General features: G+C 41.9%; 1 protein-coding gene across 1 annotated transcript in view; it reads left to right on the top strand.

The window, feature by feature from the left end:
- The window catches only part of LOC144766744 (uncharacterized), a 604,477-nt gene that overhangs the window by 562,315 nt on the left and 17,119 nt on the right, over nt 1-25,043 (top strand). The window contains exon 14 of the mRNA XM_078650492.1: nt 14,388-14,445. Within this exon, the coding sequence (XP_078506618.1) occupies nt 14,388-14,445 (58 nt within the window). The remainder of the gene's footprint in view (nt 1-14,387; nt 14,446-25,043) is intronic.

Consider the following 25,043-nt stretch of genomic DNA (forward strand, 5'->3'; position numbering starts at 1 on the left):
CACACCTGGGTCACAACCCCCACCGTCACACCCCCAGGACCCCCCCGGGCACCCCCCCAGGCAAAGACATGTCACATCAACTTCACGAAATCATGTACAGAAAAATTCACCTGATGTTGCACAATCAAAACAGGCAACATGTTTGTGTTGTCACAAAAATGAGCATCACACACTCACCTTCGAATTACCTAACAAAACATTTTATTCAAAAAAACTCAAAACAACAATTATGAAGACTCATTTGTGGGGTCTCCTCTGGAAAATCTGTAGGTCACAGCGTGCAAGAAAAATATCCAGATAAGAAGGTGTGTCATGCACTTATCAAAGGACAGAGGGAGAGCGAAAGAGAGAGAGAGAGAGAGAGAGAGAGAAAGAAAGGGAGAGAGGAAGACAGAAAGAGAGGGAGACAGAGAAAAATGGAGAGAGAGAGAGAGAGAAAGAGAAAGACAGAAAGAAAGCGAGAGAGGGAGAGAGAGAAAGACAGAAAGAGAGGGAGAGGCAGACAGAGAGAGAGAGAGAGAGAGAGAGAAAGATGGAAAGCGAGGGAGAGACACTGCGCACCCAGGCCTCACTGCTCACCTGCTACCACTGGTGTTTGTTCAACCATATGCCGGTATGCACTGCAGACTCCAGATGCAAAAATGGCAGAGTACATACAATTGCACATGCCATCATCGTCTGTCCACCCCTGCGCACCCAGGAAGCTGCACCCCAGCCCCTCCCACCACCCATCACTGCATGCCCGCTCCTGCGCACCCAGGCAACTGCACCCCAGCCCCTCCTGCTGTCCAGCGGTGCATGCCAGCCCCTGCGCACCCAGGCAGCTGCATCCCAGCCCCTCTCGCTGCCCAGCGGGGCATGCCCGCTCCTGCGCACCCAGGCCTCACTGCTCAACTTCCGCCACCAGCGTGTCTCCAAGAGGGCCCTCCACGTGCCGGTGCACGCCCCAAACCTGGGGCTTATGAACATGGCACTCTCCACATCATACAGCCCCTCTCAACGGGCCACCAGGTCTCACACATGATTCTGGGTCTTGATTTCACTATGGCAGAGGACATATCAGTGCACACTGCATCATCGCAGGCTGCACACCTGCTCAGCCCTTTAGGTGCCATTAACTCTGTGAGCCGCGAGGCAATGCCACGTGGCGGCAGGCATGCACTGCCCGCTGGCTCAGGCCTATACTGTGATCCAGCAGTGCTCACAATGACCGTCACTAGTCTGAACCCACAGGACGGGGCATCACCGCAGGCTGCACACCCGCTCAGCACTTAAGGTGCCCCTAACTCAGTGCACTGAAAGTCACCATCCCGAGCGGTGTGCCTGTGCCAGCCGCAGTGTATCCGGTGCCACCAAGTCTGTGCCTCGCAAGGTATGGACCCTCTATGATTGAGTATCGTAGTGCGTACGCCATCATGTCACCTCCGGCCCTTGGAGTGTGATGTTGCAGGGCCCTAAGACTCATGCATACATAATAACCACACGGATACGCCCAGTTAGAGAGTGGAAATGGCATCGAGCACGTGCGCCCGGCCCTTTTTGTTGGCAGGGTCACATGTCCTGTGACGAGTGTGCTTGATGGGTGTGGTGTGGGTGTAAACCAGCTGTGAGGGAGTGGCTGTGGCATGCTGACATCTAGACCTATGATCAGCAGATCACTACAGGGAAGACCTGGGACATAAGACATAACCTGTGAGCGTAAGCGGAGTGGGCTGGCCAGGCGTATGCCAGTCCAGAGTAAGGGTTTGAACAATGACTCCGGGGCTCTAGGCGTGGTTGTGTACTGGGCTGGACAAGGAAGTAACTAATGCATGCGTCCCTGTTGTTGTGTCGGCGCCACCCGGACCGCATTCGGCAATGTGTCACCCTGTGACTCAAGTCCAATGACATGAGCAACATGGACATAAGAGGGAATCAATGACCCTACATTCATCCATACTTCCACACTTGAAAGATCATAGACATGACATCTGTGTGATTATGAATGTTTAATGTACATTCAGTGGAGTGTTGCCACTTGATCAGTACAGGGCCATGCAAACCCCACTTTACAATGTTGGACTGTGTAGGGCCAGCCAGAGTCCTTTAGGGAATGACAAGTCCAAAGGAAGAGGAAGAGTTCAGTCCGCTGTCTGATTGCTGTGTCATTGGCGATCATGCTGAATATGGCAGTCCATTTAGAGGTCCAAGGTGAGTGTATCAGGGGACAGTGGAAGGTGATGATGCAGAGGGCAGAACCAAGCAGAAACTGTCCATATGGAGGAGATGAATGCTACTGTTTTCTTTTTACCAGTAAGGCAGATTCATCCTCATCTTCGTCCTCTGCTGGTTCATGTGCCACATGTGTGGGTGGTGGTGTTCTGTCTCCTGCACTGTGTGGCAGTGATTCCTCAGGGGTCGGAGGTGGAATGTCTGCTGCACTGTGTGGTACCAACACTTCAGGGAGCGGAGATGTGAATGTAGTGGTAGCAGCAGCATGCATCAGCGCCAGGCCTTGTGGCAACAATGCCACGAGGATGGTCTTGAGGTCATTGAGGAACCCAGCTACCTCTCGCTGGTGCACAGCTGTGGCAGCCGCTCTTTCTGCCTGCGTCCACTCCATGGTCTCCATTAACCTCTGTATGTGTCCCAACTCCTGTGTGGCACATCTAGAGCCACTCTGACGTGACAGCTGTTCTAGTTTCTGAGTCAGAGCTGCAGCGATGTCAGCCATGGTCCATTGGAGAGCATGGGGTGGACTGTGGGTGTCCGCTAGGCTCTGTGAGTGGTCCCTAATGGGACTTGGACACCTACATATGGCATCAAGTTTGGCTGCCATGCGGTCGAAGCCCACCTGCACCTGTTCAGCCAGATTCTCCTGGCACCCCAGCACATGGCGTTGGAAGGCCAAGTGTTCTTCGTGGGGGAACTGGGAGGCAGTCATGGTGGTGGGTGCTGCCTTCTGTGTGGTCTGTGCAGGGGGTGGGGTCTCCTCATAGCAGCTGGGCTGCCCTGCTCCTGGAGGTGGGCTGCGGAGGCTCTACCCGAGCTGTTGGAGGGTGTTGGAGTTGAAGGTGTGGAGGTCCTCTTCGTCATCAGAGAAGAGAGATTCTAGCTGCTCTGCAGGAGGTGTTAGACTTCCCTCTCCAATGTGAAGGGGAGATGCAGTTTAACATTGTGTTCACATGTATGTTGTCACATTGTACATGTTTACATACAGACTGCATGACTGTGTACATTGTGGCTGTTTGGGAGGAGCTGCCTATTTGGTGTAGGACAGTGGACATTTCGACATCACGGATGTGTGTTTGTACTTTACATTATCAACTCACATTTGCCTGCAATGCCAAATATGATTGGCCAGTTTCTACACACGTGCGGCACCAGTTGTGTCCTGTGTTCTGTTGTGGACGTTGTGCGGTTTGTATCACATCATTGTCAATGTTGATGTGCCCTGCATGTTACTTGTGTGTGCTGCATTTTGGGGGAGTCGCCCCTGCAGATCTGATTTTGCTGCCCCATCTCCCTTACATATGGTGTGCCTTTGACTTCTGTACTTGTACAGTGCTGAGATGTTGCATACTTGAGTGCATTGGTCTCTTGGTGGGAGTTGGGGGTCTGGGGCATGGTTTTTCTGCAGATGTGCTCTACTTAATTGTGCATGTGTGCCATTGTGCCCATCTCCCTCGTCCCCACAGTCCCTGGTTGTTACTCACCCTGGTGCTGTTGTGTCCAGTCATGTTGAGCAGTGTCCGGTTCCCCATCTCCTGCCACCTTCTCCCCACTGATGACTGTGAACACCATTTCCTCCATATCGTCCAGCTCCTCCTGAGGCGCAGGACTCCCACCTCCAGTCTGCATTGCTGCCTTCCGGTTGTTGGTGAGTTTCTGCTTGGTTTTGCACTTCACATCATTCCAGCGCAACTTGACCTCTTCCATTGTCCTCTTCAGCACTCCGACTGCATTCACCATGTCCACGATGGACTGCCATATTCCATTTTTTGTTGCCAATGACATAGTGGAGGTGACAAACAGTAGTTGATGGTGTTTTACCACCTCCGTTGTCAGGATCCTGTTTTCCTGTGGAGTGAACCGCTTCTTACTTCTCTTCTTCTGCTTGTCCTTCCCTGACCCCGAGGTTCCAGGCTGGTCCTCGGGGGGCTTGTGGTGTTCTGGTTGTCCTCTGTACTTGCTCCGGCAACATCCGTTATAATTCACTCTTGTTTGTCTTTTGTTTGTATGTTTTGTTCTACTTTTATGGTGATTTTTCCTGCCTCACGTGTGTGACTTGCAAGCCTCTCGCTGGTTTTTGCTGATTTTTGCATCCCGATTGGCCTCATCCCAACTTTTTATCCGTTCGTGTTCCGTAATTTTGCGGCGTCGCTTTGACTTTATCGTTAACATTTGACGCGTTATCTTGGGCCTATCGCATGGTAACGCCGTGTTGTGAATACAACGTTAACACAGCATTATTTTTCCACGATAGACTGCGATAAGAAGAGTTGCGTTAAGCTAATTTTGCAGTAATTATAACACGTTTTTAAGAATATCCCCCTTTGTCTCTCTGTGTGTGGTGTAAAGTGCTCTGACACATTGCATTGGGATGAGTAGAGATATAAAAGATTGAAAATATAAATGATTATTTGCCATTTACGTTTTTACTTGTGTTATTATTGAGATACATCTGTCATTCTTATAGTGCAAGCACATCTCTTATTTAGAGAGGTTAAACAAAGTAAAAAACCTGCCTCCAAATAGCAGTTTCACTTAAGTACTTGTGAAGTGATAACAAGCTGGGTTGTGTGCCTTTGCTTCCTTCAATTACATTGATGTCTATGTGTTATTCTCCAGATGACCCCCAGACAGGATCGTACTTGAGCAAAAGAAGGGTTGATAGGCCTTTACATCCGGCCTTTGTTTTGGCCCGAGCTAGAGGAGATAATAAGGAAGTCCCCTCATCATATACAGGTTGCTGCTCTAAACAGAAAGCAGATAGCATATGGATGCTGCTGAATTGTGTCTTTGTGTCAGAAAATTAGACAAGGACAAATTCATCCTTTTTCTCTGGGTTAGCCAGATGCCAAATCCAGCTCGGAAATAACTGTCAGGACCAAGATCTGGGGAATTTCCAGAATTTTCTGTAGTTAGCATGTCTGCTCATGAGCATGAAAAAGCCCAAGACAGATGTTCTGGACAAGGAAAATCAATGCATGATGGCATCAAGAGCATATGAGAAATCCATTACAGTCATTACACCGCTGAAGGACAACTACTTTGTTCTTAATACCACCCACCCCTTTCCAGTGGAAAGCTTGTGCACCCAGAAGTTGGGAGGGTTACCAAGACTCAAATCTTTGCCTGGAGTAGCTGGGACACATTACTCTGATTCCAGAACAAGTCAGTGCCCAGTGTTTCTGTGTCTGGAACTTTCTGAAATTATTCGGATTATTAAGACCTTTCAATTCCGAGCCCCCAGATATTGGAAATCTTGTAGCTCCACGGAGCAATACGCCCTCCCAGGGACACTGCTCCAGCAACTCATAATCAGGCCTTAAATGCTAGTATTTGCAATGTCTGGACACTGCATATTTTGTTGTGTTTCTATCTAGGACCCTAATTCGATATTCCCGATGTATGCCCTTATATGGCTATAATAAATAATATCCTTATAAAGGCATAAGAATCATATCCATATTTAGTAATAGCCCATGCAGTCCAAATACGGCATGGCTACTCCTCTAGACTCCTAGAAAGTACAATGTGTTCTTTAAAAAAACCAAGCCTCCAGCAGCCTGGGAAATCCCCCTGCTCTTGTTTTGATTTGTCTCTAATAAAAGAGAGGGACCCACAAACCAAAGGGGTAGGGTAACAAAAGACAAAATGTCAAAAACGTTTCCCCTTTGGGTACATTTATAACAATGCACCTGTTAGATTCCGCACCCTTTCATACATACATATTCAGCTTATAGACAACAGACCAGGAATAGAGGAGTATAGGTGATAAGTTTAAAAAAATTGCACATTTTATTACAATATCATTAAAAACAATATAGCATCAATAAAAACACAATTATACACATCAAATCATTGCAAACTGTGGGAAAAACAATAAGGAAAATAATTCCAATTTAAAAAGAGATGAAAAACGCTATTTGGAAGGACTTTCATCAGTCTCCAATTTGTAATTCTATCGAAAAAGGAGTAGTTGTATCCACTGACTTAGCGTATCAAGACTCAAGTTAGCATCGAGGCGTTTCGGTTTTGGCAACTTATAATTTACAGCCAACACCTTCTTCAGGATTAAAAATAGTTTCCCACAAATGCATAATATATCTGAAACAAAAGGATATATACAAGAATATGAATATGTAATAAATCAAATCATCAAAAACACCAATACTCCTGTATCTATTATATACAAAACTATCACATTACATCTATGCAAACATTCATCCAGCTTTTTTACTTTTAACTCATTTTTTTTATTTTCTTATTCAAATTAGTGACATTAAAATGTCTATTTAAAACACAGCATGAATAGTCGCTCAAGATTTTTTGTTTTCTAATTCAAGTTTGTGCCATAAAAATGCCTGTGCTCAAATATGTGTACACGATAACATACTCTACATATTTTACTTTAATTATCATGGATGATGGAGAATTTTTATTTGAGTAATATCTCTCCAATATACCATCTGGCAGGAACCACAATGATACTGTTTTATGCATAATAATACACATCTGACAAAAGATATCTAGTGCTAATCATACACGGTATGAAGATGTTATTTACCTCATCAGGGGTCATAAACTGACCTCAAGCTCCTTCACGGTTATATCAATAATATTCACCATGTGCGATCCCATATAGTTTGATTCAATGGAATGGGTTCATATACATAGGATCAATGACCATGTACGTTCCACCACTCTCTATAGGGAAGACAATAGTATTAAACTCTCTAAAACATATCACCAAATGAGATGATTGCAGACAGTTGTCACAGGGGTTTATTGCAATGGGAATCACGATAGAAATCAATTAATGCCCAATAAGGTTTATGCCTATTCGTTGGGTATTAGGAAATATAATTTTATTTTATTTTTTTGTATTTATCAAGAGGCACGCATCCATATATATAAGGAATGCTATTTGGTATACACAGATATTTAATCACAATAATGTGAAAATCGCGTCCTTAAGGTTATAAGATATTCTATCATCCCCCAGTAGTGATAAAAAAGGGGGGCATACGATATGGTACATGACCAACACATTGTATATCCTCTATTATGCTTCAGCACCAAACCATACATGATTCAGGTATCGAGAGAAAGTGTGAATGGCTCTTCACTCAGTGCGAATATACGCACTGTGAATAATATGCTCCACTGCTATCCACCCTTAGTCATTACAAGCACAGTAAGTAGGACAATAGAAATTTACCTGATAATCCTTCATCAACTTGCATAGAAGTATGCTATGTAGTTGTCGATAAGAATAAGAATATTTCTTGTCCCAATCAGAACCGGGGCTACTACATTGGTATCGATACCCCTTTTCCAGGTAGCACGCCCGCAGTCTGAAATTTAAGCAGACACGGGAAGGGTTGTAAAAAATTAGTTCTTCACTTATTCCCTTCTCTTTTGATCTATAGCCATTCTACAGACACGCCTCATACCTGCTGATAGTAGATCAGAGTGGTGGTATGGTCACAGAGCCTCGTAGCGATATGCCTTCTGGGACCGTATTCAAAACTGCCATTTTTATATTTTAATTTTTCGCGCGTTCGTACGCGCGGCAGCTGTTACATCTATTAACCACTTCCAGGTCATTTCTGACTTCTCCCTGTTCCTCTCACTGCCAGAAATAGAGGGGAGCCACTGACGGATGCTGGAGGTCAAGGTGTTGCTCCTCTCATCCTCATCCTGAGTCCAGGCAAGCTTGTTTGCAAAACATTAGCTCAATCCTTTGTCAAAGGAATAAGTTCAAACCATTTAGAATTAACAAAACAGTTCAATATTAAAGAAGCACAAAGAAAATCTGACACCAATTTATAAAAATAGAGCTTATTTTTATGTATTTTTAGACATAAAAAAAAACAAAATCCACCTGAGGGTCCCGAAGACATAAATGATCATGCAAATAATACATCACTGCTTTTCATTCCAATCGCAAAAAAGCATTGGCAACGAATCACTGACAAAATATCGACGTTGAAAATATCGACCTACAGGAATATCGATGCAGAAATATCGAATGCAAGAATATCGACATCCTATCTACAACATGGTAAGTACAAAAATATCGGAATAAAAATAGATGTTAAAAATATCGATGTTAAAAATATCGGGGTTTTTTCTGTAAAACTATAAATGTAAAATAAAGTAAATAACACTAATAAATACAATAAACATAGTTAAAATATCTAATAATGTTTAAAATGAATAAATGATACATATATAATATTATTAATACATTAATTAAACATATACAGAAAATATATAATATATATATACGCACTTAACAATAAGTTGTAATAATTATTTTAATACTTTATAAATTAATAAAAAATATAAATTACAAATACATTTACAAACATTAAACATTTTCATAAATAAAAAGTAAAGAATTATGTTTAATAAATTAAAAAAATATATATATACCTTTTAATATTTTTAAAATTAATTATTTACTACATTATCTAAATTTATACAAAAAAAATTAAATAACTAAATAAATAAAAATACTATTCAAAATCCATAAGTAAAAAAAAACATTAATAAAAATGTTGGATTCCCGCTCCAGAGAGCACAATAGTAGAGAAACCGTTGTATAAGCGTAGAGGTAAAAATTACTATTCCAACTCCAGAGAGTGCAACAGTAGGGACAACATTGGATAGCGTAGGGGTAAAAATTACTATTCTAACTCCAGGGAGTGCAACAGTAGCGAAAGCGTTGGATAGAATAGGGGGTAAAAATTACTATTCCCACTCCAGAGAGTTCAACAGTAGGGAAAACGTTGGATAGCGTAGGGGTAAAAATTACTATTCCAACTCCAGAGAGTGCAACAGTAGGGAAAGTGTTGGATAGCGTAGGGGTAAAAATTACTATTCCCACTCCAGAGAGTGCAACAGTAGGGAAAGCGTTGGATAGTGGGAGGGTAAAAATTACTATTCCAACTCCAGAGAGTGCAACAGTAGGGAAAGCGTTGGATAGCGTAGGGGTAAAAATTACTATTCCAACTCCAGAGAGTGCAACAGTAGGGAAAGCGTTGGATAGCGTAGGGGTAAAAATTACTATTCCCACTCCAGAGAGTGCAACAGTAGGGAAAGCGTTGGATAGTGGGAGGGTAAAAATTACTATTCCAACTCCAGAGAGTGCAACAGTAGGGAAAGCGTTGGATAGCGTAGGGGTAAAAATTACTATTCCAACTCCAGAGAGTGCAACAGTAGGAAAAGCATTGGATAGCGTAGAAGTTAAGTATAACATACTTATAAATAATTGTTGTAAATAAAATAATTAAACATTTAATTTTTAAATTATTCTACATCATTTGCAAATACCCATTAATAATTACTAAAAACATAATTACAATTGAATAGTTAATTTACAATAAATTAACAATATATACCAATAAATATTATTTAAGAAATATAAATTAACAAAGAATAAAAATTGAACACTAAAATATTTTTCAAAACACATATTAATAATTAAAAATGTATTAACAATTAAAAAATGGTAAACAAACATTTTGTCATGAAAAGTTTTTTACCACTTAATAAAATGAATTTCCAATTAATAAAAAGTAATTAACAATTAACAATATCAATTACCAATTTAAATAAAATAATTACCAATTAGAAAATGTAATAACCAATTAAAGAATGTAATTACCAATTACAAACCTTAATTACCAATTAAAAAAATGAATTGCCGATTAAAAAATGTAATTACCAAATAACAAACCTTAATTACCAATTAAAAAATTAATTAGCAATTAAAATAATTAATTACCAACTAATATTTAATTATAAATAAAATAATCATCAATATCAATTAAAAATAAATAATTACTTAATTACAATTAAATTACTTCCCACCCAATTCCCCTATAAACCCACAACCCGCTACAGAACTTAAACACAAAAATGAATTAAAATTAATTTACAATTACTAAAAATTAATAGTTAATTTACTATAATTAAATTACTTCCCACCCTATTCCCCTATAAACCCACAACCTGCTCCAGTACTAAATCAAAAAATTTCATTAAATATAACATTTTTAATATATAAAAAATAGTACACATATAATTTAAAACAAATAAAAAACTTAACAAAAAACATATAACACATACATATAAAATACACAATAAAATAAATAACAACAAACAAATATCGATATTAGTAACATCGAAATTAGCAACATCGATATAATTGATATCGATATTACTAACTGCGATATTACTTACATCGATATAAAAAAAATCAATATTACTTACCTTAGGGTCGATATTCTGTCCAACGATATTCTTGACCTCGATATTCTTCATCTTCGATATTTTTAACTTTAATGTTGGTCGATAATTTGGAATCGATATTTTGACTGTGCACCATTGACAACTACCACAGTTAGCGGTTACTTGGAAAACTTTTGTAAAGCTGTGTTCAGTTACTCCGACCCTCTTTAGGCGACCAACTCCAGCATGGAGCAAATCTCAAGGGACAATTGGCTTGAAAGGTCAGTTACCCTACAGTCAAAGCAGTTTCTAGACCAGTCTATCCGGGTGAGCCATCATAGACATCAATGGAGTGGTCCTGATGCAAGGTATACAGGATGCTGAAGGATGCTGGTCTGGTGACTGTTCTTCATCGGACCACTCCTTGGTCTACAAACATGGTGGAGAGACTTTTACCATAGGGGTTGATGTCCCTCAAAGATAAGTTGAAGTCTAGCTAAAAAACAATTGCCACTGCTCTACTGATGTCCAGTTACAGCAAAACTGCACTCTGATGATTGTCCTGGGTCCAGCAGACTCAGTGCAACTTTTGAGTGTCTCCCAGGCTGCCATTCTGTGGTCAGTGGCAATCAAGTGATTGTGGCTACCAACTCACCAAGGCAGGCTTCTTCAGCTTTTGTGGCCCTGGTGTTATAACAGAAAGTCGGGCCAACTGACTCTTGAAGTCCCTCTTCTGTCTGGGGCTCAGAATTACCTACTTCGAGCAAGACACCATAGGCACAGTCCTCTCTTTGTGAGCACAAGGATCAGCAGGTGCACTCCAGTCTTTGGTGCAGCCTGTCTACTCCAGGCCCAGGGAACAGCAGAGCAGTCTTTCTCCAGTCATGTCTCCAGTCCTTTTTCCAGTGCAGACTTGATCTGAGGTCTGGGTGCCACGGGTGCCACTGTTATGCCCAGAACTTGCTTTTGCTGGATGTGGTTACTATAGCCTTTTTGATCTACCATTTCCCCTCCCACCGGATGATGACTTTCTGCAAAGTGGGACATCTAGATATCCTAGAATGCAATATTCTGCCCACTCTAAAAAATGTCACAGCCCCTCTTTCAGTCTGTGAAGTTTGGTAGCTCACCTTAGAAATGTGGCTCTCTGATGGCTGCACGTCCATGGGAAAGCTGGTTTTGCAACTGATTCCCCCTCCATGTCCCCGACACCAACCTGCCTACCAGAAACAAAAGAGTAGCCCTTTCATTTGTGTCTACCATTTACAAGAAATTTGGCTTCCACTTTGAAGCTTGCCTTTTGGTCCCTCATCCTGTTTGGCCTTCCTGTCAGGGAAAGTTAACTCCTCTTCCAAAGGCAGACCCTTTGTGTTCCTTCATGAGTGTCATTCACTCTGCCCCTAGGAGAGCAGAGAGGAGCCTCATGGTGAGCAACCATTAACTTTCCCTGGAAAACTTGGGCAGCAGATTGGCAACTTTCCAAAGTTGCCATTTACTTAAACGTTACATTAAATTCAACTTGGATATGAATTTTCATTTCCTACTTTGAAGTACCAATGTTAGTAGTCCCATTCAGAATTTAGCACAGGTTTGTTACCAGCGTGTAACCCTGGGGCTACTACTTTTATTGCTAGGACATATAAAAATACATGTTTTGAATTCTAATATACAGAACTCTGCCTTAGGGCTTGATAGGCCTACCTTAGGGGTGACATATAAAAAAAGAAGGTAATAACTTCGTTGTTAGTTTAAATGGCACAGTTGTGGTAGCAGTTTAAAATCCAGCCAGCAATGGCAGTCTGTGAGTCTTGATTTGCTTTTGTCACGTGGTCCATGTGGTCATTGTCATTTTCCCTACGTAAGCAAGAGACTGTCTTCTGCTTTGCACACATTACTTCCCAAAATTGTTTTGCTTTGTGCCACACTGTAACTTTCACACAGAACATGCTGTTGTTTTTGCATTCTGTTCTTTCCTGGGATTTAGTCTGAACATTGCAGACAAGGTCCAACTAAAATGGCCCTTGTTATTTTGTTCTGATCAGGCCCTAGCACCTATACAAAACATGCAGATGCATCTGTTGTTTTGGAACATGTACTTTGGTCATATAGCTATTCACGGGTGGGTAACACACTAGGAGAGGGATCTTTTAGAGAAGGAAGCAAGACAACACCTGTGATGTAGATCTTCAATCTATAGACTGAAGTACGGGTTCTGCTGCTAACACGCAGAGTTCTTCTAATAAATAATGATTTTGCTTCTGTAGAAGGGGAGGTAGGTTAGCCTACCCTGTCGTATATAATGACAGCACCTTTTATGATTTATGGACTACTTGCTATGCTAGCCTTATTTGTGTTAGGCATTTTCCTACTTGTTGTTGCATGTATACTGCATACTAGAGTATGATAGTTAAAATAAACATTGTAATGTGTTCTCATGTCTCTGTCAGATCTTATTGTGGACTAGAGTGAGAGTGAAAGGGTGTGTCCTGCAACCGCGATTACTGAGAGGGTCGGAATGTTGTGTTAAGGGTGTTACCTTTAAGTGAGTAGGAGGGCAGGTGAGACACTATAGCTAGTTGGTCCACTGATTCATGGGTACACATATGGTAGGATGACTCAGTCCCTACCTACTGAGGTTCCATGATCCCAATCACAGTTCTGTGATTCTTCAGAATCCCTGCAACACTTTGTCACACTCATGATGGTACATTAAGTGCTACAGTTCACAAAGGACGCTTCTGTTTACAGGCCCTGGATACCCCTGGTACCATGTACAAGGGACTGCAATGTAAGTTAACTTATGCCAATTGTGGATGAGCCATATACTTTTAAAGAGATCTAAGCACTGGTACTAAGTTCTGGTTAGCAGGCCTCAGTGCACCTTCAGAGTCGAAAAAACAGCAGCATCGGCCCAAATCTTTGGGAGTGATCATGCAAAAAGAGGCACTTCCTTACATGGTGAATGCATTGCTATCTTGGCTCAATAACATAATTGACAATTGCTAGAAAATTGCACTTCCATGCTCTCTTACATTGTTGGCCATCATGACTGAACATCACATCACTGAGGCTGACCAATAAATGCCTCAGACATTGATTTAACACTAATATTGTGAGTCTAATGAACATTTCTTCGTACTACCCCTCCCACTTTCTCTCTGCCTGCCTCTCTCCTTGACTGTGCCCATTTTCTCTCTTTCTGCCTTCCTCCTCTGCCTCAATGCTGTCTCCATCGTTCTCTTTTCAATCCCCCTCTTTGAATGCATCTTAGTCTCTGCTCTTCTGGATGTTTCTTTTTCTATCCTTTTTCACCTTGTCTCCCTCCTCTCGATATGACTTTTTCTGACATTCTCCCTACTTCCCTTCTCTGTGCGTCTCTCTCTCTCTCTCTCTCTCTCTCTCTGGGTCACCCCATTCTACAATCGCCTCTCACTGCCTCTCCTTCTGTCTTTCACCTGCCTACCTATAATTTTCTCGCTCGCCCACCTTTCTTGCTCAACCTGAGTCTATGTCTCCCTTCTCTTTTGAGATTTCAGGCTCTCTGTCTTTACTGGCTGCTCTCTCTGTTTCTTTGTTTCTCCATTTTTCTTTGGATCATTATGTTCACACTTTTCTCTCACTTCCTCTCCCCCATCCTTTTCTGTCTTCTTTCCTTTTTGATCTGTACTGCCTCTCTCTCTTTCTATAACTCTCTCGCATTGTCTTCATTTACATCTATTTGTCTCTCTCTTCCTATTTTTCCTTTTCTCTTTCCTTATATATTTCTATAATTTGTTTTGCTCTTTCTTTCTTCCTCTTCAAATTTCTCTTTCATCTCTCTTCCTGTCTCTCTTTCTACCTACATTTTCTCTTTCATTCAGTCTCTGTCTTTCTCTCTTGCTCTAGCCCTATTTATTCATTACCTCTCTCACCTTCTCTACCTCTGACCCTATATTTTACAGATCAATGGAATGGACAAGGAATTTACTGCTATTATCGCTGGGCAAGCCTTCATTGAGGGTGAGCACATTCTAATATTTTTCGAACTGTGTGTTAAGGTGTTTTACAGTAAATGAAGGCCGGGGTGGAGGAATTTAAAAAGAGAATCCTTTGACTCATTTGGCACATATATATATATATATATATATATATATATAGTCGCACAAACCAGTATGGTGTTTTAGGCATAATATTCTGATTGAGAAAACTAGGGGGGTCATTATGATGACAGGCGGATTTAGTCCGCCCGTCATCCTAGCGGGACTCAGGACCGCCCGCCATAAGGGCGGGGGTCCCTGGGGTGGTATTAGGATGTGCCCGCCACAGTGGCGGGCACATGCTGCATGTTAAGCATTGTGGCGGCGGTGCTCTCAGCACCGCCCGCCACAATGCTGAAAAAGCACTTTCACATTTGCATTTACAAAGCGGCAGGCACCGCGCGGTGCCTGCCGCTTTGTAAATGCAAATGAAGGGTGGTACCACAGGTACCCCCCCCGTGTGCACCCCCTACTCTCCTTCACTCTGAGGGCCCGCACGGGGCCCCCAGAGTGAAGTCCGCCTGCCTTTCCGTGGTGACATTGCCGCCACGGAAAGGCATTGCCAAAAGCACATCGTAATATGGCTGGCGGTGTCTGATAGACACCGCCACCATATTATTCCTTTTCCGCCCCGGCTGCAAGGCGACCGGGGCGGAAAAGTCCCCCCCGCTATACTAATATGGGGCTGGGGGGAACGAGAGTGGATGGCGGGCGGATTGCCTCCGCCAGGCTGGCGGTGGCCACCGCCAGCCTGGCGGGGGCAATCTGCCCGCCATCTTAATGGGACCCTAAGTGTTTTGAGATGGATAATGCAGTAGAGCTAGAGAGAGAAGCCATCGGCAAAAAAATTTAAGAATACGTATTTACATAAAAAACTCCTGACAGTAGCAGCCAAGGGTCTGGACCCTTTTTTAGTGATTGCTAAATGGCAGAAGTAAACCCCATTATTTAGTTATTTTGCCAGCAGGGGTAAATAAGACCCATTTGCTTCTAGAACCTGAGACACCGGCTTGCCTTTGCTGTTGCATGGGTTGAGGCTGTGGGCATCAGTATAACCCGGCCCCTGCATGGCCCTGGTATCTGCACAGGGAGTGGATAGTGCTGGCCCCGGACAGACAAAGCCTGCCCTGCATCACTGTTTCCACACCCCAACTGGCACCAGCCCTCCCACTGACACTCAGAGGAGGCATACAAAGAAGGGTATTCTTCAACAAAATAAATAAAGAAAACTTGCTGGAGAAAGGATTTAATATCTCTGGGTCTGAGCAGTTATTCCTTATTCCAAAGAAAACACTTCAAAAAGCATGAATTTGATGCAGGAATACCGGATGGAATCGTAAATTCTGACCCTCACCCTCAAACATGGTACCTCCTGCATCTACTAGAACTTCTATTGACAGTGATGTCATGATGATTCAAACCAACTCGCTGAGAAAGTCGAGAGTTTTGATTACAAACTTTGACCAAACGAGATATATTCCAAACATCACCAGAATCCAAAACAACCAAATATTTTTTTGACAGAAGAAATAACAAAAGGATCCATGAATCCTGACTGTCCTTTCCTTACCATGCCTGGTTTGCACACAAGAACTGTGTTACCAACACTCCACAAAGTTTGTCTTGTTGAATGTTTAAAATAAAAAATATATATATTTATTTTGATAATTCTTCCTTCGCACACTCATTTCAGATAAAGAAAGTTGGTCTTGTGTAGAGATATGTAATCCCAGCCAAACTGGATTTAGTTTGCAATGAGGTTTCCTTCCTCTGAGGACAGCAAAAGGCGAGACACACGTCACACTGTTAGGTGTTACTCTATGTGCTCACCAAGTTTCTCTCAAAGCTGTTTACAATGACTCTTTTTTTTAAATTGCTCTCTGAGCACAGCTCTTGACAATCTTATTCATACTCGCAGCTAAGCCATTAGCTTGCAGAGAATAAAGAGCAGTTTTAAAATGTACACTAGCTAAACTGGTGAGAAATTGTTTAATCTCATCTGAAACAAATTGTGCTCCATTGTCAGTAATTAACGTTTTAGGAACACCTTGTCTGGAGAACTCATCTTTCAAAAATTCAATAACCACACGAGAATTAACCGATGGAACACATTTTGTCACCACCCACTTGGAAGTATAATCTACAAGTAAAATAACAAAATGTTCATCATGATTCAACAACTCAAATGGACCAGCAATGTCTAGACCTAATTTTGTCCAAGGTTCATCAGGTACATTAACTGGTGAAATGAGCGCAGAAAAAGCTTTCTTAGATTTATCATTGTTGGCACATTGCCAACAATCTTTCACAACAGCTTCCACATCATGGTCCATTCCTGGCCACCAATACCATTGAAGAAGTCTTGCTTTAGTTTTTTTGCGGCCTAAATGGCTTTCATGTGCCAAATTGACTAGATTGGATTTTAAATCAGGTGGAGCTAGTAAACTCTTACCTCTCTAAATCTTATCATATAGTATGCTCAATCCATCTTACACACAAAAATAATTGGACAAGCTTGCAGACAACGTATTTTTAACTGGCCAACCATTTACAATAAAGTCTTTCAACGTGATGAAATCAGGATCCTTTTCATTTACATCACTCCACTCCTGATTTTCCAAAGCAGATTCACAAATCCAATTTATTGCAAGACTATCCACACTGACTAAGTCAGATTGAACTGGTAACCTAGACATACGGTCTGCCATACAATTCTTGGAACCAGGAACAAACTCAACAGAAAAATTATAGTTAGAAAATCCATCAACCCAACGAGAAATCCTCGGAGAAAGATTATCTATTTCCCTGGAGGTGAAAATCTTGGAAAGTGGTTTGTGATCAGATCTTACATCGAAAGGTATACCCCACGAAAAAAAATTGAAATGAAGAATTGCCAAAAATACCGCTAGTGCCTAACGCTCGATAACAGAATATCTCTCTTCAGCTCCTCTCAAGGTGCGTGAAGCAAAAGCTACCACCTTCAAATCACCATTAACAACCTGAGCGAGTACTGCGCCCAAACCTCAAATACTTGCATCGGTTGATAAAATATTATTTTTGTTCACATCAAAATTACCTAATGTGGGTAACTTTGCAATGCAATCTCTCACCCTTTTAAATGTCACGTCACATTCATCGGACCAAACAAACTGTGATCCTTTTTTTTAACATAGCTCTCAATGGCTTAGAAATTGAAGCAAAATATTGAATGAATTTGGAGCTGAATTCTGCTAAACCTAGAAAAGAACATATCTGGTCTTTGTTAATTGATTTGGGAGCTTCTCTATGCTTTTAGCCAACTCTAATTTAGGACTAATCCCAACACATTAAATTTTGTGACCTAAATAAGTTACAGATGTAACTCTAAATTTACATTTTTCTCTTTTAATCTCCAAGCCTGCAGACTGTAATCTTTCTAATACTTTCCACAATTTGTCATCATGTTCCTCCACATCTTTTCCATAAAGCAAAATATTGTCTTGAAAAAATAACACCTTATTCAATACTTGAAGCACTTGTTTCATTTTCTTTGAAAACATGCTACAGCAGATGCAAGTCCAATAGCATCCTCAAAAATTGAAAAGCTCCTACCGGTGTACTAAATAAAGTTAAATGCCTAGACTCCGGATGTAACTTAACATGGTGGTAAGCAGAGGACAAATCCATCACACTAAAGATCTTCGCATTCTTAATGAGGGACAAAGTCTCAGTTATATTCGGCAAAGGCTGTCTATCAATCCAAATAAATTTGTTCAAACCGCTTAAATCCGCACATAGTCAAATTTCTTTCCCACCATCCTTTGGTGCAAAAACCACCGGAGCCAACCACTCAGAGCTTTCAATCTCTTCAATCACCCCTCTCTGTTTGAGCTTACAAATCTCCTGTTCCAATGGTTCCATCTTCTTATGAGGAGATTTCCTCACCTTTGACACAAATGGTGTAGCGCCATTTTTTAGGATGATTTTGTGTTCAAATTTTCTGAAGTCCGAGATCATTACTAAAGACTTCTAGAAACTTCATGAAAATATCTGAAGGTAAATCAGTTTTTGTCAATAACGACACTTTTTGTTCGCTTTTAGGATTGAATGTGATTCCCATATCTCTTTGATGTCTCCATCCAAGAAGGTTGTCACCCCTTGTGGCCACATACATATTCCCCACAGTCTCACAATCAGAAAATTGAATTTTCTTGATACAATATCCAAGTACATCAATTTTGACTCCACCATACCCTACTGGATTAATGTCTGAAGGTAATAATTCTACATTATCACAACCAAATGTGGTGTCCCAGTTTTTGTCACCAATCATTGTGTACGGTGATCCTGAATCCGCTAAAACCATTATTTTCCTACCACCGACTGTTATCTCACATTCAGGCATTCCAATGGGATCCACATCTACACTACCATCCTCACGTATACTAGAAACAACATTGACTTCATCACCAATATAATTTATGTTCTGTTGTTTAGCTCCTCGACACACACGAACATAATGACCTTTTTTGCCACAAATTTTGCAAAATGCAAATCATGCAAAACACCCTGGGCTATTTGTCCAATATCCATCACTGCCACATCTGTAGCATTTTGGACCACTAGATTTAGCTTCAACAGAAGAAAGTTTTTTCCTTTCAGATTTCTTTTCTACTTCCTTGTTGAATGATGTCGCATGTTTATCGTTACCTGTCTTGTCATTATTTTTTTTATTATGATCATTAACTCTGTAAACTTCATTAACAGAAGACTCACTGTTACCTTCTTTGATGAGAAAAACAAAGATAGTGCTACCATCAACACACATTTCACGTACCCACATAGTAGTATTTTCCATACCTTTAATTATGGCAACTGCATCTTTCAAACAAGGATTTTTGCTTAAAAGCTTTTCTTAAACTTTAACATTATTTGTGCACCTGACGATTTGATCTCTGATCAAGGAATCAGTCAGGTGTTCAAAATCACATGTGCGAGCTAGTGTCTTGAAAGCAGCAACATAGTTGGAAATCTTTTTCATTCTTACCCTGCACTTTGGAATAAAATGTATGTCTCTCTAAGACAATATTTATATGTGAACCAAAATGTCTCTAAAACATCAACACAGACATGTCATATATATTGCTAGGTACACCAGTCTCATTACCTATATCAATTAAGTCAAGAATTTCATAAATACATCTTCCCTCAATGCCTAAATTATGCAGGAGTATAGCTTGTTTACGACAGGCTGAAAAATTCTCACCACCAATGGCTATAAGGTAATAATCGAAAATAAGTTTCCATCTTTTCCAAGATAACACAGGTTCACCTTTTTCGGTTAAAAAATAGGGAGGTTCAGATGAAGTAGCCATATTTATGCAAATTTACAATAATAAAGTTAGATAACCAATGTAAATCAACCGTATTGTAATTAATAAATATAGGCAAAAGAAGCTAACTGTGCTGTCACTACTAATAATGTTGTGTTAATCACAATATGTAGAGGTTTGAAGTGTGCACATCACTGTATGCACAAGATAAAAGTGAGCATATTCCAGAGTTAAAACTTTAGTTTGTTGTATTTCTGTGAAGAAATGATGATCTCAATGTCAATGAGGATTTTTTAAAACAGTCGTTTTGTGTTAAGTGTGAAAAATCAGTTCCAATATTTGTTTTCCCACATAGACATTTTCTAATTAAAACTTGCAATGGTTCCAGTTTGCACCCAACATTAGCGCTTCAAAGACAGTTCCACAAAAGTCGATTGCCACCTTACCATAATCTCCACAAAAGAAATCGACTTCACCGTACCCAAAAATATCGACGTTCCTTCGTTTGTGAGAGTCGGTTTAAGTTCAGTCAGTAAATGTCGATTTCAATTCAGTTCACTCAGTGAAACAGTAAAACTTTTCCAAAATGGCCGCTGACATCTTACATTATTGCGCATCGTAGCTAAAATATGAAAAAAGAAGGACAGCAGTAAAGATATTTACTCCCAGCATGCACAAGGAGTTACAGTTGGAGCAAATCAGACGTCATCAGTTCAACTCTGGAATCCGAATCATGAACATCAGCTCGTCTGGATCAGAGGCCAAAACTGCAAAGTTCCATTCGTACCTTCCGCAACACACAGTCACTAAGAGGTACTTGCTGTAATCCGTTCAGTTTCCCGTTGTCATCTCAAGGATGTATAATTAATCAACTCGAGAGATTGGGAACTGATTTCAGAAATAACGCGTGAATTTGCTTCAGGTAAAATTTGATGTCGTGTAGGGTTGTATTCCAAATACTTCACCTTGTCGCCATTGTTAAGAATGATTTCGTAAGTCATTCAAGTTCAAATCCAAGATTATTTACAGGAGTAAATAAGTTACGACCCTCACGGACCTCGATTCAGCAGCAACTGCCAAATCAGATTCCTTGTCCAACATTCAGTAGTAGAACATAGAACATATATGCATCGTTAAATGACCTAATTAGAATTCTTAAAGAAATATGCTGCTTTAGACGTCTCACCAGGTTTTTGCAATCAAAGAAATGTATGAATAAAGAAATAAATACGCATATGCACACTAAGAGGAGCTCTAGTTCAACCCTCTTCCTCTAATGGACCGCTCAGCCGCCATTCATGTTTTGCTTCAACCCACAACAGAAGACAGCATATGGCAATGGGTCAGCCCACTTTAGCAATTGGCTCTCCGGAGTAATGGCTTTTTTCCTGATTAAATAAGCACATCCACCTATAGCATATGTCATTCATTGCAAGAGCTGGTGACTGTACTTTTACAATGCATAAAGACGTGCTGGAAACTGAGAGCTGTTGGACCGAAATTAACAATCAAACAAAAGGAAAAAAGGCATGGAAAAAAACACTGGAGGAAGCGTTGGAAAATCTTGACATGCAACAGACGTGGAACACTGATCATACCTTCGCGGCCTTCAAAAAAGCAGCCAATGGTGCGGCAAAACACAAATCCAGGATTGCTGACAAAGCAACATTGGCCAAGAAAAAACACGGCTGAATGGTACTGGCCACGTACGAGAGAAGCGTTCCGCAACCGTACCTAGTTAATTACATAACACCATCTACGCAACAAATGCTATTACGACTGCGGCTGGGAACCTATACCACAAAAGACCAGATCCCGGCATGGCGGCAAACATGGCCAACATCACTGTGCAGACTTTGTGGTCTTTCTGAAGAATCCCTGATCCACGTCCTGTGCGTCTGTCCCTCTCTGAGCAACCTGAGACGTATTATCTCCTTCAAATATTTCGCCTTTTCCAAATCAGAACATGTCGGCCGGCAGTCATGCTAGTACTGAACAGCGAACAGCTGCAGACAGCCTGCAGGGCCACTAGATTTTTTCAGAAAGCGAGCCTCCTATTGCTGAAAAACGAAAAAGAGGTGACTAATGGGACAAAACACAAAGTCTTAGTGAAACAAAAGACTTTGAAGCTAGATAATGAAAGAGAGACTATCTTTACTTTGAAATGGACATCAGTCAGCAGATGCACTCTCATTTATTTTATGGAATAAGCTCTTTGAAATTTTCTCCTTTTTGTAAAGGTTTTAATTAACCATATACAATAAAATTTTACTTACTTACTTACTGCATTTATCTTTGCATTCTTTATATTTTCAATCATGCGTGTTTGTTCAAAGTATGACTGCAGGTTACAGTAATTCAAAACCATGTGATGTGCATTAAAACTAAAAAGGATTTCTATACCGTTACTAAATATACCTATTTACTGGGAAGCATCAATACTGGTATATTAAAATGATAGGGGATGGCTAATTTCTTCTTAAATGTAAACATTTTCTTACAACCATACAGCCACTACGCTTAGGAGTGGGGAATGTTTCCTTATGTGTTTTTATTTTTTATTCTGTGGCGTATGCCTGCATTAAAAATAAAAAAAAATGTATGGATTGCACCAGTTTGCCACGGCCAGACTTATGGGCTTCGCAAATCTTTGTTCATGTATGCAGCTAATGCCATGATTTCTGCAAGGGTCATTTTCCCCACCAGCACCACAACACTATAAAATGCTAGGTGGTAAGCGCAGGCAGTGAATGCAAAAACAAAAGTAGTAAACATCCCATCATAAGCTGCATAGACTACTTAGAAAGAATATTAGGCAAACACCTTTTATCTCAGCTGCACGTCTGCATTTAGACACTGATAAGCACACTGCCCATGCTTTTAGTTTGGGTCTACCACCACGTTGTACATTTACCTACAAAACAAATATTTATAATTATTGATTGTAGATCCATAGAAGGAAAGCTCAACCATAATCCTACTCTCCAATACTTGAGCTTAACAAGATTAAAAAAGGTTAGTACATTGCTACCACCTGGATTGAATTACCCAAAAGTCATTATGTCCAACAAGTTGAGCATAACATTCAGAGCCAGTTCCTCCATTGGAGCAAAGAAGTGTTGCCCCACTTATGCTGTACAACCAAAACACCAGAGATAAATAATAAAATGGTAATTGGTTACTATTTTGTTTTAATCTTCCCATCCTGTACAGAGCGTCAGGATGGGGTGGGCCTGCTGAGTGGGCAGGGAGGAGTGGTGGGCAGAAGGCTGCCTTTGCACTTGTTTAAAGCGCGCATGTGTCATGGCCAGCCATCTTGAGGCGGCCAGCCACACATGCACACTTTAGAGTCAATCATTTTTAATATGCGGGAATGTAGTATGGTACAGAGCCCAGCTGCCTACATCAACTTGCCGGCAGGGCGTAACCTCAGTACAATGACACAGCGTCTGGGCCTACATCCCGGAGGACGACCCCACGTTTTCCTACGAACTTGGGAACTGCCCCACCTATGCTGTGGCTTCCGCCTTTTATCGAGTAACAAACAAAAGACAAATCAGAAATACCCCCCTCATCCTCCTTTCCCGCAATACAACCCCCCTCCCACTCCAATCCCGCTCAGCATCAGCTTCTATCTTCGCAGTTCACTACCCAGGATCCACTAGCTCAGCCAGATAAAATTCAGTTCACAGGCTTGGCCCCTTCTGACTCCAAGGGAATGAGTTGCAGGATCTGTAAATACTTCGGGCAAGTTACTTCTCGGAGGTCTTTGGATAAGAGCTGCAAGAACGGGCCCCAAAGTTGAGCATATTCCGACCCCCTTCCCATCCATTTCCATCGAGAGCCGTTCCATCGCTAAAATGTGCCAGAGGCTTTGGAACCAATCTCGAGGGTCGGGTACAGCCGGGGAACTCCAGTGTGCCAGGAGCACCTGCCTCGCAGCTAACTGCGCCAGCGCAATCTGCCTACCCCTCAGCGAGCGCAGGGGAAAGAATTTAGGGTGGAGAAGCCCCAGCAGAGTATACTCAGGTAACCGAGGGAGTTAATCTGAAACGCAGCATCCAGCTCATCCAAGATCCTGGTCCAATACCGCCTTAACTTTGGGCAGTGCCATAACAAATGTGGCAGTGTCCCTGTGAGACCACACCCCTTCCAGCAGAGGCCCGACTTGGTGGCATCCCATGCCCTAATGCGCGCTGGAGTATAATACCAATATGACGCTACTTTGTAGGCTGATTCGGTGCCCGCGGTCTTAGAGGCCGTGTGCTGCGCACGGTAGAAAACATGCTCCTACTGTTTTTTCATCAACGGACGTCCCAACTCCATTTCCCATCTAACTTGCGCAGATGTATGTTGCCTCCTGGGCTGACTCACCATCATCGCATATAGCTTCGAGATGAGTCGCCGGTCGTCTTTCTTACAGACCAACCATTTTTCAAAGGCCGGGATATGGAGGCAACGTTAGCTGGCTGGGTGATCCAATGTGCCACCTGCGAATAGTGAAAAGCATCAGCCATCGGCAACTGGAAGGACTCCGTGCGTAGCTGGGTGAGTGGAATCAACCCATCTAAGTCAAAGAGGGAACCCACCCTCTTGCAGCCTTTCTCTCGCCAGCGATGGAAGACCAAGGACGCGCGGCCGGGTGGAAAGTCCGGGTTGTCGACGATAGGGGTCATTGGGGAGGGGAACGTAGACCACCCTTTGCGTTCATCCCATGCCTTGAGGGTCGGGGACGTCACCGGGGAAGAGTAAAGGCCCCAGGCTCTGTGATTGCGCGGCAGCCATAATTCCCTCCAGATGTTGCAACCTGCCACAGTCTGGTCCATAAAGTTCCAATGTTTACTAGACATGGGCCTGTTCCATTCGACTATATACCTAAGGGTGGCCGCTTGAAAGTAGGCTGTCAGCAGAGGAAAGCCCAGCCCCCCGGCCGCCTTCGGGTTAATCGCTACGGACAGTGCCTGCCGTTTATTGTTCCATAAGAACTTAATGAGGAGCCCCTGCAGCTTCCGGAGGATGCCCTGCGGAGGGGTCAACGGTAGCATTTGAAAAAGGTACAGTATGCAGGGGAGTACAGTCATTTTCAGAGCCGCCAGACTCCCATACCAGGCCAAGTTAAGACGGGTCCAGTCCAAGAGGGCTTTGATAACCTGGTCAGCCAGCAGTTTATAGTTCAGGGACATTGTTTTAGCAATAGAAGGGGCCAGTCGGACACCTAAGTACGGAATGTCAGACGGTGCCCACTGGAACTCAAAGTCCTGCCTCAGAT

The sequence above is a fragment of the Lissotriton helveticus genome, chromosome 7 (genome assembly GCF_964261635.1).
Source record: "Lissotriton helveticus chromosome 7, aLisHel1.1, whole genome shotgun sequence".
In the NCBI taxonomy this organism is placed as follows: domain Eukaryota; kingdom Metazoa; phylum Chordata; class Amphibia; order Caudata; family Salamandridae; genus Lissotriton; species Lissotriton helveticus.